We start from the raw sequence: 14,552 nt of genomic DNA, 5'->3' as shown, positions 1-14,552 counted from the left end.
GCAAACAGTGAAACATCTTTCTACAATAGGCAACATAGACTTTTATGTTTCTTTTATAAATATCTAATCTGTTTCCTTATTTGTAAATATACTACACATACTACCTTAGATTTGAGCACTAATAGAATTAAAACATTTTCTTGCCTGTGAGGACCACTTCTGATTATGTAACATATAGCCTTATATCTTAATCCCAAGTTAATTACAGTGTCTGAAAAAGGAAATATTCATAAATTAATGACCTGATTCCATTAAAAAAAATTTCGGCAAATGTGAAAAAAAAAGAAAAATCTTGTTATTTGTTAATAGATGATGCTTTGAGAAAAAAATAATGCATTCTTCCACAGAGAAAGTGGTTTTAGAGAACAGTTCTGGTAGTATGACAAAGCATCAAAAGATCTGACATAGCCTCCTAGTTGGGGCGGAGGGGAGGAGGGGGAGGATGATTTCAATGTGTTCCTCTTCTGAACTGCTCAGTAGCCCCAGGTGATTTTTAAATTGGGAGGCAGATTACTGGCAATAAGCTCATCAAATTTAGATATATCTTTAACAGGCACATTATAGAAATCAAGAACATCTTTAACCCTGCACATCTCATGAAGCCTGGAGTTAGGCACTGCATAGCCCAAGTCATCAGCTAAGCGTGCCAAGAAACTGAACTTCAGATGAACATCTTCCAGGGAGATGTCCTGCCAATTGCTAGGAGCAGATGGCCCAACGATTTCTTTGACGCAAGATTCCAAACGACTCTGGAGATCTTCGGGTGGTATGTATGTTCGGCTTCGCAAGGGTGGGCACGCCAGGACAGGTTCTTTCTTCACCTCCTCTACTGTCTCAGCTACCACTGGCTTTTCCTGTTCTCTGCAGTGATCAAAAACAAACATGTGAATCTGGTTCACGGCATCAATGAAGCTGACAAACGCTGGAAGGGACTGGGCGCCACCGCTCGCCGAGGCCGGCGCAGAAGGTGAACGCCGAACCCTAACGCACTTGTCCCTCCCCGAGCCAGGGTCCCGGTTTAGCAGCACGACACTCCCTTCGTCTTCCTCAGTTCCATTCCTTACTTTCCATGACTGGGACCCACCAGCTAACCTTTCGCTTTACCTGAATCGAGACCAAAATTCTCGACGCGGGGCCCCTGCGATTATCCACGTGAGGCCTCTTCGGGTAACACCGTGCACTGAAATCGCCGCCATCTCCGCGGAAAGCTACGGGGTGGAGTCCCGCCCCCGGCCAGTGACGCTACAAGACTAGCCAATCGGATGTGAGTTTAGTGGCAGATGGTCTCTGTTTCTAGTAAGACGCACCAGCGCTCCCTTTGCATGCCGGGAAATGCAGTCCAGTAGCCTTTGCCCGCAGAGGCTGAACCGCCACGCTCTCGCGGAGCATGACGGGAGTTGTAGTCGGGGGGAGTCCCGGGAAGGTTCCGGGTGACGCCTTCTGGTCCGGGGGCGGGCGGTCACAGCGCTCCTGGGCTGAAAGGAGGAGGAACTGACAACGGGGAGGAGGCTCCAGCGAGGCCTGGAAGGCTGCGCAGCCAGGCAGGGGAGGGAGTTCGGGGGTGGGGGGCGGCCAAGGAGCGCTTCTGAAATGCTGCTGGGGTCGTGACCGCTGGGGGACCGAGGCAGGACCTGGCCAGACCCAGCCTGGAGGCCTCTCCTTCGTCGGGCCTAATCTCCAACGGTCCGATAGGCCCCAGCAGAGGCTCCTTTCCGTGCGCACGCCCCACCCCCCCAGGTTCCTGCCCAGATTTCTGGCCAGGAGATGGCCTCCCCGAGTCCCCCACTGGAGCCAAAGGTAAGCCACCCCTCCGGGTATGCCCGTGCTCTCGCCACTACTCCAGCTAGGCCGCGCTCCAGCGCCCCGCTCCCCCGACCGCGCTCTCGGGCAGCGCAGCGCGAGAAAGTACCCCTAGTGCTCTGGGGTGCGGTTCGCACCCTGGTCCCTTTTTTTTTTTTTTTTAAGAGCAACTTGATTAATTAGTAAATGCTCCAAACCAGCGCTTTCATTTGTAAGTTATTCCAGGTTTGGCATCATTTTTGATCCTCTGCTCTGCCTTCTGTACCTGTCACTGTGCTTGGACCCAAGGTACACGCTTAGAGAACTTTATGGAATTGAGTTATACAGGGTCACAAGCCAGTGCGAATAGAGAATTGGAGCTGGGCAGTGAGGTGAAGGAAGCTTGGGGAAGCTTACTATTAGGATATAATTATTAAATCACAAAAGCCTTATCCTTAGGCCACTCGCTACCAAGGACAAGGATCCAGCTCATTAGTTACCCTCTAGTCTGAGGGGCCTGTTGGTTGGTTGCCAGAATTGGGCCTCATTTGGAGCTCTTGGTTATCATGTTTCTTCTAGTCTACCCAGCCCAGATAAGTGCTACGTTCAGTGGTAGAACTGTCCTTGAGAGGAGAACTGACTACAGAAATCATACTATTTCAGGGGTTGCTGACATTTGAGGATGTGGCTGTGTTTTTTACCCAGGAGGAGTGGGATTATCTGGATCCAGCTCAGAGAAGCTTGTATAAAGATGTCATGATGGAGAATTATGGAAACCTGGTCTCACTGGGTAAGAATCTGCTGTTTCTCTCCTTAAAATATCTAAGAGGCTGTGAGAAATCAGACTCTGAGAACACTTGGACCAGTACCAGTACCAGCACCAGTACCCAAACTGCTCTGTCCCAAACTTCTTAAACCTTTCAGCCATTAATTGTTTACAAGACTCTCACCCCTCCTATCTCTGCACTGACCAAAATACAAGCCTTTTTGGCTTCTTATCTCTATAATCTCATTCCCATATTGCTCTGTACTTTCCCTCCTGGCTCATCCTCCCACGGCTTTCCTCCCACCCCTTTCACTCTGCCTTCTGGAGCTCCTGTTCCTCTTCACATAATGTTCCTTACCCCTCCTGGCCTTAACTGAAACCTGGCGCTTTCCCAAGGACACCACTTCGCTGGGAGGAGCTGCTTATTCTCTCACATGCTCTTCCTTCCCCATCCTTTGTCTTAAGGCTGGAAAGGAGAAGTTACTGTTCTCCCAGCTTTTCAGTGCTCTTCCCAAATCATTCATTTTCCAACTTCAAACACTTGATCTCCCCTTTGAGGCCTCAGCAGTCTTGCTCTACCCACTCAATTCCTTTTCACTACCGTTTGTCAACTTTTTTGGACCTTCGCATGTACACTTTGCCACGTTTCAGAGTCCTCTATGCTAACCCTCACCAACAGCGATACAGTCATTACGTAAGCCTCCGTGTTTCTTGACCGTATTATCTTTACGGACTATACTTTCCCTTTTTATTCAACAACTCACATCAGTGATGGTACTCTCAATTTTGTTATAACAGGAAAAAATTTAAACCCTAATAACTTACTCTTTGACCAAGTATTCAGGCATGTATTGACTGTAACTCAATAGAGGTGATCAAAACCAGACATAATCTCAAGTGGAGCTTGCTATAACTTCTTACCTTTCTTTCTCTTCTACTCCTTTCCTACTAAACCTATTTGTTCTTAATGATGTTTCCTGTTCCTTGACTTCTTCATTTTTTCCTCCTCTTGCCTTGACCTCATTTAATCCATGGATCTATATATGAACTCTCACCAGCATGCTCTCATGCCACCTGGTCATTATGCTCTCCCCATTCTGCAAGCTTCAAATCCTATATTGGTTATAAAATCTGCCTTTTCTTCTCTCCTCCCTGAGTTGCTAAACACAGCAGGAGGTATTCTGTAATGGAAAGGATTGATGCCTTGTATATAGGCATGGCTTTCCTTCTAGTTGCCACTGGGTTTTTACATTTCGACAAGTTTTTATCCTTGATTTGTTCATTCCCTTTTTCCTTTTTTTAGGGACTGTTCCAAAAACATACTTTCCTTGGGTCCATCACTCAGTAGTGGACCTTACTTTCTGTTTCAGAGAAGATAGAGGCCACTAAACGTGAACTTTTCTGCCCCTTTTCTCACTTTTCTCCAAGTACTTAGATATCAGTCATCGTTTGCTCTTCTTTTTTTTTCCCTTGTAGTTTCAGTCTCTGTTCCTTCTCCTCTGATGTCTTTAGTCTGATGATAGATATGTTCATGGCTCTTTCCATTGGAGAAAGGAGAAGGAAAAAGAAAAAAAACTATACTTTAAGCCACAGTCTCCCTGTTGCTGCTCCCCATAACCTGCTACTTGTTCTCTTCACAGCCAAGGTTTTGTACGTGTAGTTAATGTGTTCTGTAGTTTTTCTCCCTAAGCCCCTTTTCTTGCCTCTACCACTCCCCTTAAATTAACATTGGTCTAATAGCCCAGTGGTCAAATGCAAAAGACTATTTTTGGACCTTATTTTATTCACCTCTCTATAGATATTTGAAATTCTTTATTGCTTCCTTCCATTGCTTTGCATTCTCAGACTTCCTCTTAGTCTATATACTTTCCTTGATGGACCTTATCGACACTCACGTCATCAGCTACCACCATGTGATGGTAAGTCCCAAATCTTTATCTCCACCTAGGAGAGGCAGCGTGGAACCTAACTGTCTAAGTAAAAATCTGGGTCCACTTACTACCCTTATAACCATGGGTGAGTACTTAACTTCTTTATGCCTCAGTTTCTATTTTTATAAAATGGAAATGATAATAGTCTTCCTAGGGTTATTGTGAGCATTACCTGAATTAATATATGTAAAGCACTTAGGACACTGACTACCACGTGTATAATATAAATGTTGATTGCTACCATCATTATCTTCTTTGTTGAGCTCAGAATTTCTAGTCTTCTCCTTTTGAAGACCACACAAGACACCTGGAAAATCTCAAATATCAGTTAAGATCTCAAGGGCCTCTTCTTCAGAATTAAGCACTTGTTCCTCTGCTACCTTGTATACATTTAAAATTGGTGAATTATTCACACTTTTCTGTAATCATTCTTTGTTATTTCTTTAACTAGATTGATCTCCATGAAGACAGTAACTATAATTTTTTATTTCTCCAGTACTTAGGATAGAACCAGGTATATATTTATATGCTTCTGAAATATATGTGTGCCTGAATATACTTAAAACTTATAACTTGACTAGATTATTACATTAGCCCATACAGTAGCCCCTGCCTCTAGTCTTTCTTTGTTTTAATAGGTTCTCTTTCTTCCACCAAAGTGATTTTGTGTTAATTAACTGCTTACAACTTCTGGTAACTCCTAATAGCTTAAAGGATAAAAATCTTGATTTCTTATCATACATACTAGGATCTCCCTAATGTAGTCTCTGCCTAGCTTTCTAGCTTCATCTATTTCTGGCACACCATTTCAATCTACAGCAGTATCGGCTGCTAATTTATTTATTTATTTTTTTAAATATTTCATGGTGTGTTTGAGTTTCTGCCAGCTTTATACACACATATGGTGTCCTGGTTGATAGAACCAGGCAAATGATCAGCCTTTCCTGTCCCTAGTGCTGCAAAATGTGAGCACCATATAGATAAAGACATGGCAGTGAGCCCATGTGTGATCTCCAACACTTAGGCTCTCTTCTTTATTTTAGCAAAATACAGCTTTTCATCATCTATTCTACAGTCTTTTTATCCTCCTCTGTAGACTCTCTATCTCCATCCCCTTGATGAGAAATCACTATTACTCAACTGTTCCAATGTAGTGTTTTCCTCCACTTTATCTTGTTGCTTTACTTAACATGACACTTTTCAGTTGGTAATTTTGGTTCATCATTCATACCTTTCTTTCCATGCTGGTTTTTTCTTTAAAAACTTTAATAGCTATATAGATAATACAGCTGACAGCTTGATTTCTCTGTTCTTGATCTTTCAGTCCTTTGAAATTGACTTCTTCAGTTTTAATGACATCTCCAGTATATTGAGCCATATTGGACCTTGACAGAATTGGGAATTGCTGTACCTACAAGACTGTAAACTTATTGTTTCTTTATTTGATTATAATCTCTCTGCAATTATTTGTTCAACTACTCATTGATTTAATAAAGCGTTATCAAGCGCTATGCTAGCCTTAGGAATACAAGGTCTTCCCCATCCTCCCATTCTTTCACTAACAAAATCATTGTTTTTATATTCTTTTGGATAGCAGGGTTGGCAACTATTGTCCACGGGACATTGTGGCCTACTGCCTTTTTTTTTTGTAAGTAAAGTTTTATTGGAACATGGACATGCCCATTCTTTTATGTATTATCTTTCATGCTATAGTAGCCAAGTTGAGTAGTTTTTATAGAGACCACAGGACTCACAAAGCCAAAAATATTTACCATCTAGCTCTTTATAGGAAAAGAGTAGCCACTCCTGTTCTGTCCTAAAGTTCAGCCACTTCCACTTTGCCATTTCCTCAGCCTCCATATTATTATAAAACTGTTTGGTTAAAGATTATAGAGATCAACTACTTAAGCTAGCTGAAGTCTACAGGGAAGTTATAGGGACATAGATGGCTCATGGAATATATGAGCAAGATTGCAACTGTATGTCAGAAAAGAACTAAAACCAGAAATTGGATCACTCACAGGAAGTGGGAATTCACTCTGTCTTTGTGTTCTGTTTCTTGCTCCTTGGCAGAATAAATAGTCTTTCTTCCTGTGTTCATGTGCTTTTGTTCCTTTGTCTTCTGACTTGATAAGTTACAATTCTAGTCACATTTAGACTATTTCAATTTCAATTCCAAATTCCTGTGAAAGAAACACTTTGAGTCAGCTGTCTAATCTAGACAAATCAGCTATGCCCCCAGGATGGGAACATTTAATACAAGCATGCCAGGTAACCCAAAAGGTGGTTATAGCTACCAAACCCAAATCGAATGGATAGTCATTTCTAGGTTGCGCCATATGGAAACCTAAACGCACTAATTTCTTTACCCATGTGTCTGGTTGACCTATTTATTTTTATGCCAGTGTCTCTCTGCTTTTTTTTTTTTAATTTATTGATTTTTTAGAGGGAGGAAGGGAGAGGGAGAGACAGATAAAAACATCGATGAGAGAGAACATTGATTGGCTGCCTCCTGCATGCCCCCCGCGGGGGATTTAGCCCACAACCTGGGCATGTGCCCTGCCGGGGAATCAAACCGGCAACCACTGAGCCACACTGAAAAGGAATGTAAAAGAATGACTTAACAGCTATCAAATTAAGTCATTCTTTTACATTCCTTTTCAGTGTAACTAGTTTTCTGCATTCTTCTGATTGCAATTTAGATTCATTTCATTGGTTTATAGGATATTAATTGGAATGCATTTAGGTTCATAGATTGATTTGGGAAGAATTAAAATCTTTGTAATATTGAATCTCTCAATCTCTGTGTTTAACTCTTATGTCTTTTAGAAAAAATTCTAGATGATTTTTATGGATCTTACACTTTTTCTTATTAGATTTATTTCTTGTTTCTTTGTGGTATTTGTTGTTATCGTGAAGAGTATATTTTATTTTTCTATGATATTTATGTAAAATGGGTTTTCTTGGTAGTAAGAAACAGTATTTATTTTATATAGTAGTCATTGCTATTATATTCCATTTAATTATTTTAGGAATTTTAGATAGACATTCATATCACTAACAAATAGTGAGAATTTTTCTTATTTCTTTGAAATAAACTCTCTGGAGTAGTGAGTAAATGTGAAGAGACTTTCCTTTCTAATAAGGAATTTACAATCCAATGGAAGAGACAAAAACAAACAGTTAAAAGTACTGTGTAATAATAGCTTTAATGGAGTTATGGACAGGTGCTGGTGTTAAAAAAAAAAACAAACAGAACACCTGAATCTATCTAGTAGAGAGAGTGAAGGCTTTATAGAAGAACGATTACTTTGAATTTAATCTTAAAGAGAAATCAGGAGTTTTTGAGGTAAATAATGTTGGGCCACATTTAGTAAACAAGATATTCAATGAAGTGGCATGAAAGATCATAACACAAATAGTTTGCCCACTTAAATTGTGATAGAGAAGGTAGCAGAGTGAATTGCAGCTTAGAGACCATATCATGAAGTGCTGAGTATCATAGTACGAAGAGCTTTGATTTGATCTTAGAAGTGATGGAATGCTGATGAATCTACAGATGGTGACATGAATAGAATTTACTTTTATGAAGCTCTCTTTGCATTCAGTGAAGTAAATGTTGTGTGGGGGCAGCCTAAAGACCAGAGCAAAGGATTATTAGGTACCTTTTGCAGTAAATAATTCAGGGAAAGCATGGTTGTGAGGGTAAAAGGATGCTAGAGAATAACATCACTGATTTTGGTAATTGATTAGTGGTAAGAAAAATAGAGAAATGTGGGATGGTTTCTTGCCTTGGACGTTATGATAATGGATGACAGTGCCTCTCAAGAGATGATTAGAGGTGGAGACAGACATGAGAGCAGATGACGATCATGTTAATTGTGAGCCCTTGTTGAGACATGTAAGTGACGATATCCAGAGAGTATGTATATAGAGTGAGATGGTGTAAACATGGGTAACAATAACCTTATACAGTTGACAAAGGAGGAAAAATCTATGAGGGACATGTATTAGAAAAGGCCGAAGAAGAAGTAGAGACAGAACTAAAAGAATATAGTAATACAGAAACCTAAAATAGATAGTGTCAAGAAATGGGAGTGGTCAACAGTGTCAGATCCTGCTATATGAAATAAGGACTGAAAACATCCATTGTATTTGTTATTTAAAAGTTGTTGATGACTTCATTGGAAGTTTCTCTAGATCCTGGAAGCAGAAACCAGGTTGCACAGTAAGTTGTAGAATAGATTGAATAGGAACAGGTTGAGCATGGAAAGCAGTTAGGAAGTGAAGAGCTACACCTAAGATTTTTTTTTTCCAATGATTGGCTTTCATCAAGAGAAGGATTTCAGGTTCAAGATAAAGTTGGGCATATTTGTATATTGGTTGGAATGTGTCGTCACTGGATCCTACAGATTGGAGAAAGAGGCAAAAATGGTAATAACTGAACAAGTTCCCAAAAGCAAGTGGGATCAAGAGAGCATAGATGAATTAGCCTTGGCTAGGAAGGGGATATATATTCATTTACAATTGCAGATAATTTTACAGATGGGGGCAGAAAGTTGAAGGAATTCTGTCCTTTTTAACTGTGAAGGAAAAACAGTCCACTGAAAGTGAATTTGAGAGAGAAAACTATAAGTAGCTTAAGTAGAAGTCAAGTTTGTAGTAGTTCATTAGAGGAATAAAAATTAGGTGGGGGGTGGATAAAACAATGATTGGTTTGAATTAAGTGAAAAGAAAATTCAAAGTTGATTTCACAGTTGCAAGACTAGAAAATTGAGAGAAAAGGAGAACTCTAAAAAAAATTTATTTAAGCCAAATATATACTTAATAGTGATTGAATCCTCTTAGTGAAGTTATCCAACAGGCAACAAGAGATAGAAAAACACATGAGATTTTCTTTCCTCCAACACATGAGATTTTCATTTCTCATATGTCATGCAGTTTCTCATTTGGAACTAAATGGTTCCAACTTGGATCTTAACATCTTTAGAGGAATGAGAATCATGTACTTGAAGAATGTGGTAATGATTTGTGGTAGGTGAAGTCACAAGCTACTACACACTGCTCTTTTTCTTGTTTCTTCTGTTAGTTCTGACCATGTCCCTTTATTTTATTCTGTCTTTCTATATCATAGACTCCATGTCTCTTCAACTTATTATTATTTATGTTAAAAGACATTTTGTGGCTTGATACAGGAACTGCTTTATATTTTCTTTATCATATTATTTTCTTTCTCCTTTTATTTAATAGGAGGCTTCATGTCTTATCTCTGAATCCTGGTTCATTACACAGTGCCTGGAATACTTTTGATTGCAATAAATAAATTTTTGCTTTCCTGGTTTTTGTCTTTTAACTTTGCAGTATCATTTTATGTGTTCCTTTTTGTCAGTTATTTGGTCTACTTTTTATTCCAGTAATGCTACCTCATTCTAAATTTTCCTAAACCTACTGTTTTCTTTCCTTGTTATTCTTTCTTACTTGGTAGACTGGTTCATCCCACCACTACTTGTTTTATTTCTCTGTTTATCCACTTTACCTTGCATAATTTACTATTTATCAAATTTAAGATTTACCAACTCTGCTTGCTCCTGCAGACTCATTCTTTTCCTCATAAACACTCTTTTCATACCCATTCTCCAAGAAGAACATTTGATTGCATCAGGTAAAACTAATACTCAGTAATAGTATTTATGTAGTCTGTACTCTTTGTCAGGTACTGGGTACGGTTCTAAAAGCTTTATGTATATAAGCTAATTTAATCCTCAAATCAATAATGTAAGGGAGTAAACTACACTGGATATAGGAGATTAATTTATCTTAATTTGATTTATCTGAATTATCTCATTTTCCTGACATTTTCTCCCTAATAGGAAAGAGCTTAGCTGATGTTTCTGTTTTCTCTTTATTATTCCAGATGTTTTAAACAGAGATCATGATGAGGAGCCAACTGTGAAACAAGAAATTGAGGAAATTGAGGAAGAAGTGGAATCAAAGGGTATAATAGTTACAAGAATCAAAAGTGAAACTGACCAGGATCCTATGTGTAGAGAAACCTTTGAACTTGTTGGCAGGTTAGATAAACAGAGAGGAATCTTCTTATGGGAAATACCAAGGGAATCTTTGACCCAGGAACAGAGAATGTTCAGAGGAAACACTAACATTATTCGCAAGAGACCTAACTCTGAAGAGAAATGCCATAAATGTGAAGAATGTGGAAAGGGTTTTGTCCGAAAGGCTCATTTCATTCAACATCAACGAGTCCATACTGGTGAGAAACCTTTTCAATGCAATGAATGTGGGAAAAGTTTTAGTCGCAGTTCATTTGTTATTGAACATCAGAGAATCCACACTGGGGAAAGGCCTTATGAGTGTAATTACTGTGGAAAAACCTTTAGTGTGAGTTCAACCCTTATTAGACACCAGAGAATTCATACTGGAGAGAGACCCTATCAGTGTAATCAGTGTAAACAGAGCTTCAGCCAAAGAAGGAGCCTGGTTAAACATCAAAGGATTCACACAGGTGAGAAACCCCATAAGTGTAGTGACTGTGGGAAAGCCTTCAGTTGGAAGTCACACCTTATTGAGCATCAAAGAACTCACACTGGTGAAAAACCCTATCACTGCACCAAATGTAAAAAAAGCTTTAGTCGAAATTCATTATTAGTTGAACATCAGAGAATCCATACTGGAGAAAGACCCCATAAATGTGGTGAATGTGGAAAAGCCTTTAGATTAAGTACATATCTTATACAACACCAAAAAATTCACACTGGTGAGAAGCCTTTTCTTTGTATCGAATGTGGAAAAAGTTTCAGTCGGAGCTCATTTCTTATTGAACATCAGAGAATCCATACAGGTGAACGACCTTATCAGTGCAAAGAGTGCGGGAAAAGCTTCAGTCAACTTTGCAACCTTACTCGTCATCAGAGAATCCACACAGGAGATAAACCCCATAAGTGTGAGGAGTGTGGAAAAGCCTTTAGTAGAAGCTCAGGTCTTATTCAGCATCAGAGAATTCATACCAGAGAGAAGACTTACTCATACAATGAAACTAAGGAAAGTTTTGATCCAAATTGTAGTCTTGTTATACAGCAGGAAGTCTTCCCTAAGGAAAAATCTTATAAATGTGATGAATGTGGGAAAACTTTTAGTGTCAGTGCTCATCTTGTACAACATCAAAGAATCCACACTGGTGAAAAGCCCTACTTATGTACTGTCTGTGGGAAAAGCTTCAGTCGAAGCTCATTTCTTATTGAACATCAGAGAATCCACACTGGTGAGAGACCCTATCTGTGCAGACAGTGTGGCAAAAGCTTTAGTCAACTTTGTAATCTTATTCGACATCAGGGTGTTCACACAGGTAATAAACCCCATAAATGTGATGAATGTGGGAAGGCCTTTAGCCGGAACTCAGGCCTTATTCAGCATCAGAGAATACACACAGGAGAGAAACCTTATAAGTGTGAGAAGTGTGACAAAAGTTTTAGTCAACAGCGCAGCCTTGTCAACCATCAGAAGATCCATGCAGAGGTGAAAACCCAAGAAACCCATGAATGTGATGCTTGTGGAGAAGCCTTTAACTGCCACATATCTCTTATTCAGCATCAAAAATTGCACACTACATGGATGCAGTAAATGTAGAGAAATAATTAAGCTTAGTTTGACTTGAGAGTAGCTACCCAAATGTAATTTCAATATTGCTCAACATGAGTCAGATTAGTAAGAAAGCAAATTGTCTTTGGCCTTAGGCAAATGGTTTCTAGAGATTCTGTGAATAGTGGACAGCTAACTGCCCACAAGCATTTGAAGAATCCCATTACTCTTTGTTTTGACGACTCAGTAATTTATTTAAGCATCTTTTTAAAAACAAATCTTTCAGGTTACACCTGTGCTCGGAGTATTTGATTATAACAATGAAGGGAGAATGACAAAGTTGCATTGGTACAAAGGAGCTGGAACCACTGCTGTTAGAAAACTAGAATAATTTTTCAGAGCCCTCTGCCATCATTTATATGGTAGTTCTTTCAGTTCCATGATATGTTTGGCTATGCATGCCCAAGTCCAGTAATTAAGCATATGATAAAGTTTTCAAGGAAACAGCCCAGATGTTTTTTGAAACTGATATCCAAAGTTTTTTGTCATTGTTTAAGCCAGTTCTTTGGCATGTGAAATAAAGAAAGTTCCAATGCCTTGGGATTCTCAGAAATGTGAAATGAGTGGACCATTAGTTTTACATGTAAAGATTATGTGAGTAACAAACCTAGCAAAGGTGTTACCAAGGAATCTTTGGGAGTGCCTTTTTTGTTTTTCAAGATGGGCCCAAAAAGGTGGAGGAAGACACTATTCTTTTTGTGCCCTCCCATCTGTGAAAAATAATTGTAGTCCTATATAAATAATCTTATTCCTTCACTACCAGTAGCATGTGAAAGTGTACATATTTTGATTGTCAAGAATTGAAAATAAAAAGACCTGGAGTCTGTTAGGAAGCTGAAATATTTTGGTATTGCTTTGGTTTTGATAGTAACTAGACTTTGCATGCAATTTAAAAATTCTTATTTCTGGATCTAGGGCTTTCCTTAGTTAACGGTTATTATAACCTATTAATTCATCTGTTTTAATCATTAAACCTGTTTTGTTTTTTGCTTTGTGTAAGAGTTCTTTGTTACTTTAGTTTAAAATCTATCCTGTCAAATACATTGTCATGTTTAAAAATTTGAATCAAGGATTTAAAGGAAATTGCTCTCACTTGTTCTACCTGTGAGGTTTTAGAGATGTCCATAGGTAATTGGAGTTATGGACATGATGCACAGGGAAGATATCTGGGCTAGAAATTGATTTAGGAATTCAGCAGTGCACAGGGAAGATATCTGGGCCAGAAATTGATGTAGGAATTCAACATAGACAGGAGTTAAGATTTAACCAGAGGATAAAGCAATAGAAAAAAATTCAGAAAATTCAGAAATGGAATCCTGAAGCCCACTCCTGTTTATTGAGTGGGCAAGATCCTAAGGAGATTGAGGGAGGAACATCCATAAATATAGAAAACCCAATATGTAGTGATAGTTGTTGCTATAGAAAAGTGACCTCGGAGGATACTGAGGAGATGGAAGAGTTGAAGGGTCTTTAGACAGTCTGTGAGTTCTGTAAGAGCAGCTTTCAAATTTGGGAAGAACCAGTTTTCAGGGGGTTAAGTAGTGTCTGAAGAGTATAAGTCATCAGTTCCCAAATACTATCAATTCATGATTTCTACATTCAAATGGTAAAAGTAAGGATGATGTAGTATCTTTGTACAAAAGCTAAATTGATAGACCTTCATTCTGAAATTATGCACCCTGCTTTTTTAATTTAAAAAGTTCTTTTACAAAATAATAGTAATTTTAAGTGATGGTCTGTTGAATATATGTCTAGTTTTTTAAAAAGCAAAAATGGCAACCTTTTTTCAGTTTTTCTTACCCACTTAATTTTACTGGCCTATATAATAAGAGGTAGAGTATGACTATAAAGAGGGATGTGGATCGAGACTAAAGAAACATGTGAGTATTTTTCCATTCTGAAAAGAGCCACTTGAGGGAGGTTGAAGATAAAGGGAAGCAGGTGAAGATTGATTAAATTATTATATAAGCTAAAACTAATTCTAGCACGAATGGATGAATTTTCTTTGGAAGCTTTCTTCCTCAAATTTGCTAGAAAGGGAGGACAGACTTAGTGTGTAGAAATAGAATGTATTTGAGATTACCCATTTTTAAAAAATAGTCATATTCATGTTTTGAGAGGGAAAGAAAAGGGGTGGGCACTGTTAGGGATAAAGTTAAAAACCTCACTGATGATAAAGGTTTGATACAATGGGGAGAATGGAAGAGAGAACCAAACAAAAACTTGAGTAGGGCTGGTGGGGTTTTGTGTAGGGCCCCGCTGAAATAAAGGACTATGGACTTTTAATGGAATTATTCAAATTCCTTGTGGAAATAACACATGGAGCAATTTTGAAAGAAAATGGAAGTAGATGAAGCAAAGTCTTAATTAGTAGATTTATTTAGGTTCTTTAGAGAATCAACCAAAAAAACGAAAGGATGTAT

The 14,552-nt window shown here is 38.9% G+C and overlaps 2 protein-coding genes across 4 annotated transcripts; one reads left to right on the top strand and one right to left on the bottom strand.

Annotated features, from left to right (window-relative positions):
• Positions 1-297: 297 nt before the first annotated feature.
• Positions 298-1,206, bottom strand: MRPL50 (mitochondrial ribosomal protein L50). Its single transcript, XM_036261762.1, has 2 exons — positions 1,105-1,206; positions 298-861 (listed from the first exon to the last, which is right to left on the bottom strand). Exons 1-2 carry the CDS (start codon positions 1,194-1,196, stop codon positions 474-476), a joined length of 480 nt encoding a protein of 159 aa, XP_036117655.1. The 5' UTR covers positions 1,197-1,206; the 3' UTR covers positions 298-473.
• Positions 1,207-1,457: 251 nt separating this feature from the next.
• On the top strand, positions 1,458-13,123 carry ZNF189 (zinc finger protein 189). Of its 3 annotated transcripts, none has more exons than XM_036261789.1 (3): positions 1,458-1,797; positions 2,488-2,569; positions 10,391-13,123. In XM_036261789.1, exons 1-3 carry the CDS (start codon positions 1,765-1,767, stop codon positions 12,109-12,111), a joined length of 1,836 nt encoding a protein of 611 aa, XP_036117682.1. In that variant the 5' UTR covers positions 1,458-1,764; the 3' UTR covers positions 12,112-13,123. The 3 variants fall into 3 exon arrangements, with proteins under 3 accessions (XP_036117682.1, XP_036117681.1, XP_036117680.1); XM_036261788.1 differs by having other exon boundaries at positions 2,485-2,569; XM_036261787.1 differs by having other exon boundaries at positions 2,443-2,569.
• The last annotated feature ends 1,429 nt before the right edge of the window (positions 13,124-14,552 follow it).

The sequence above is a fragment of the Molossus molossus genome, unplaced genomic scaffold, assembly GCF_014108415.1.
Source record: "Molossus molossus isolate mMolMol1 unplaced genomic scaffold, mMolMol1.p scaffold_m16_p_14, whole genome shotgun sequence".
NCBI classification, from domain to species: Eukaryota; Metazoa; Chordata; class Mammalia; order Chiroptera; family Molossidae; genus Molossus; species Molossus molossus.
The sequence above is the reverse complement of the archived record's forward strand: the minus strand, read 5'-3'. Positions and strand labels throughout refer to the sequence as shown.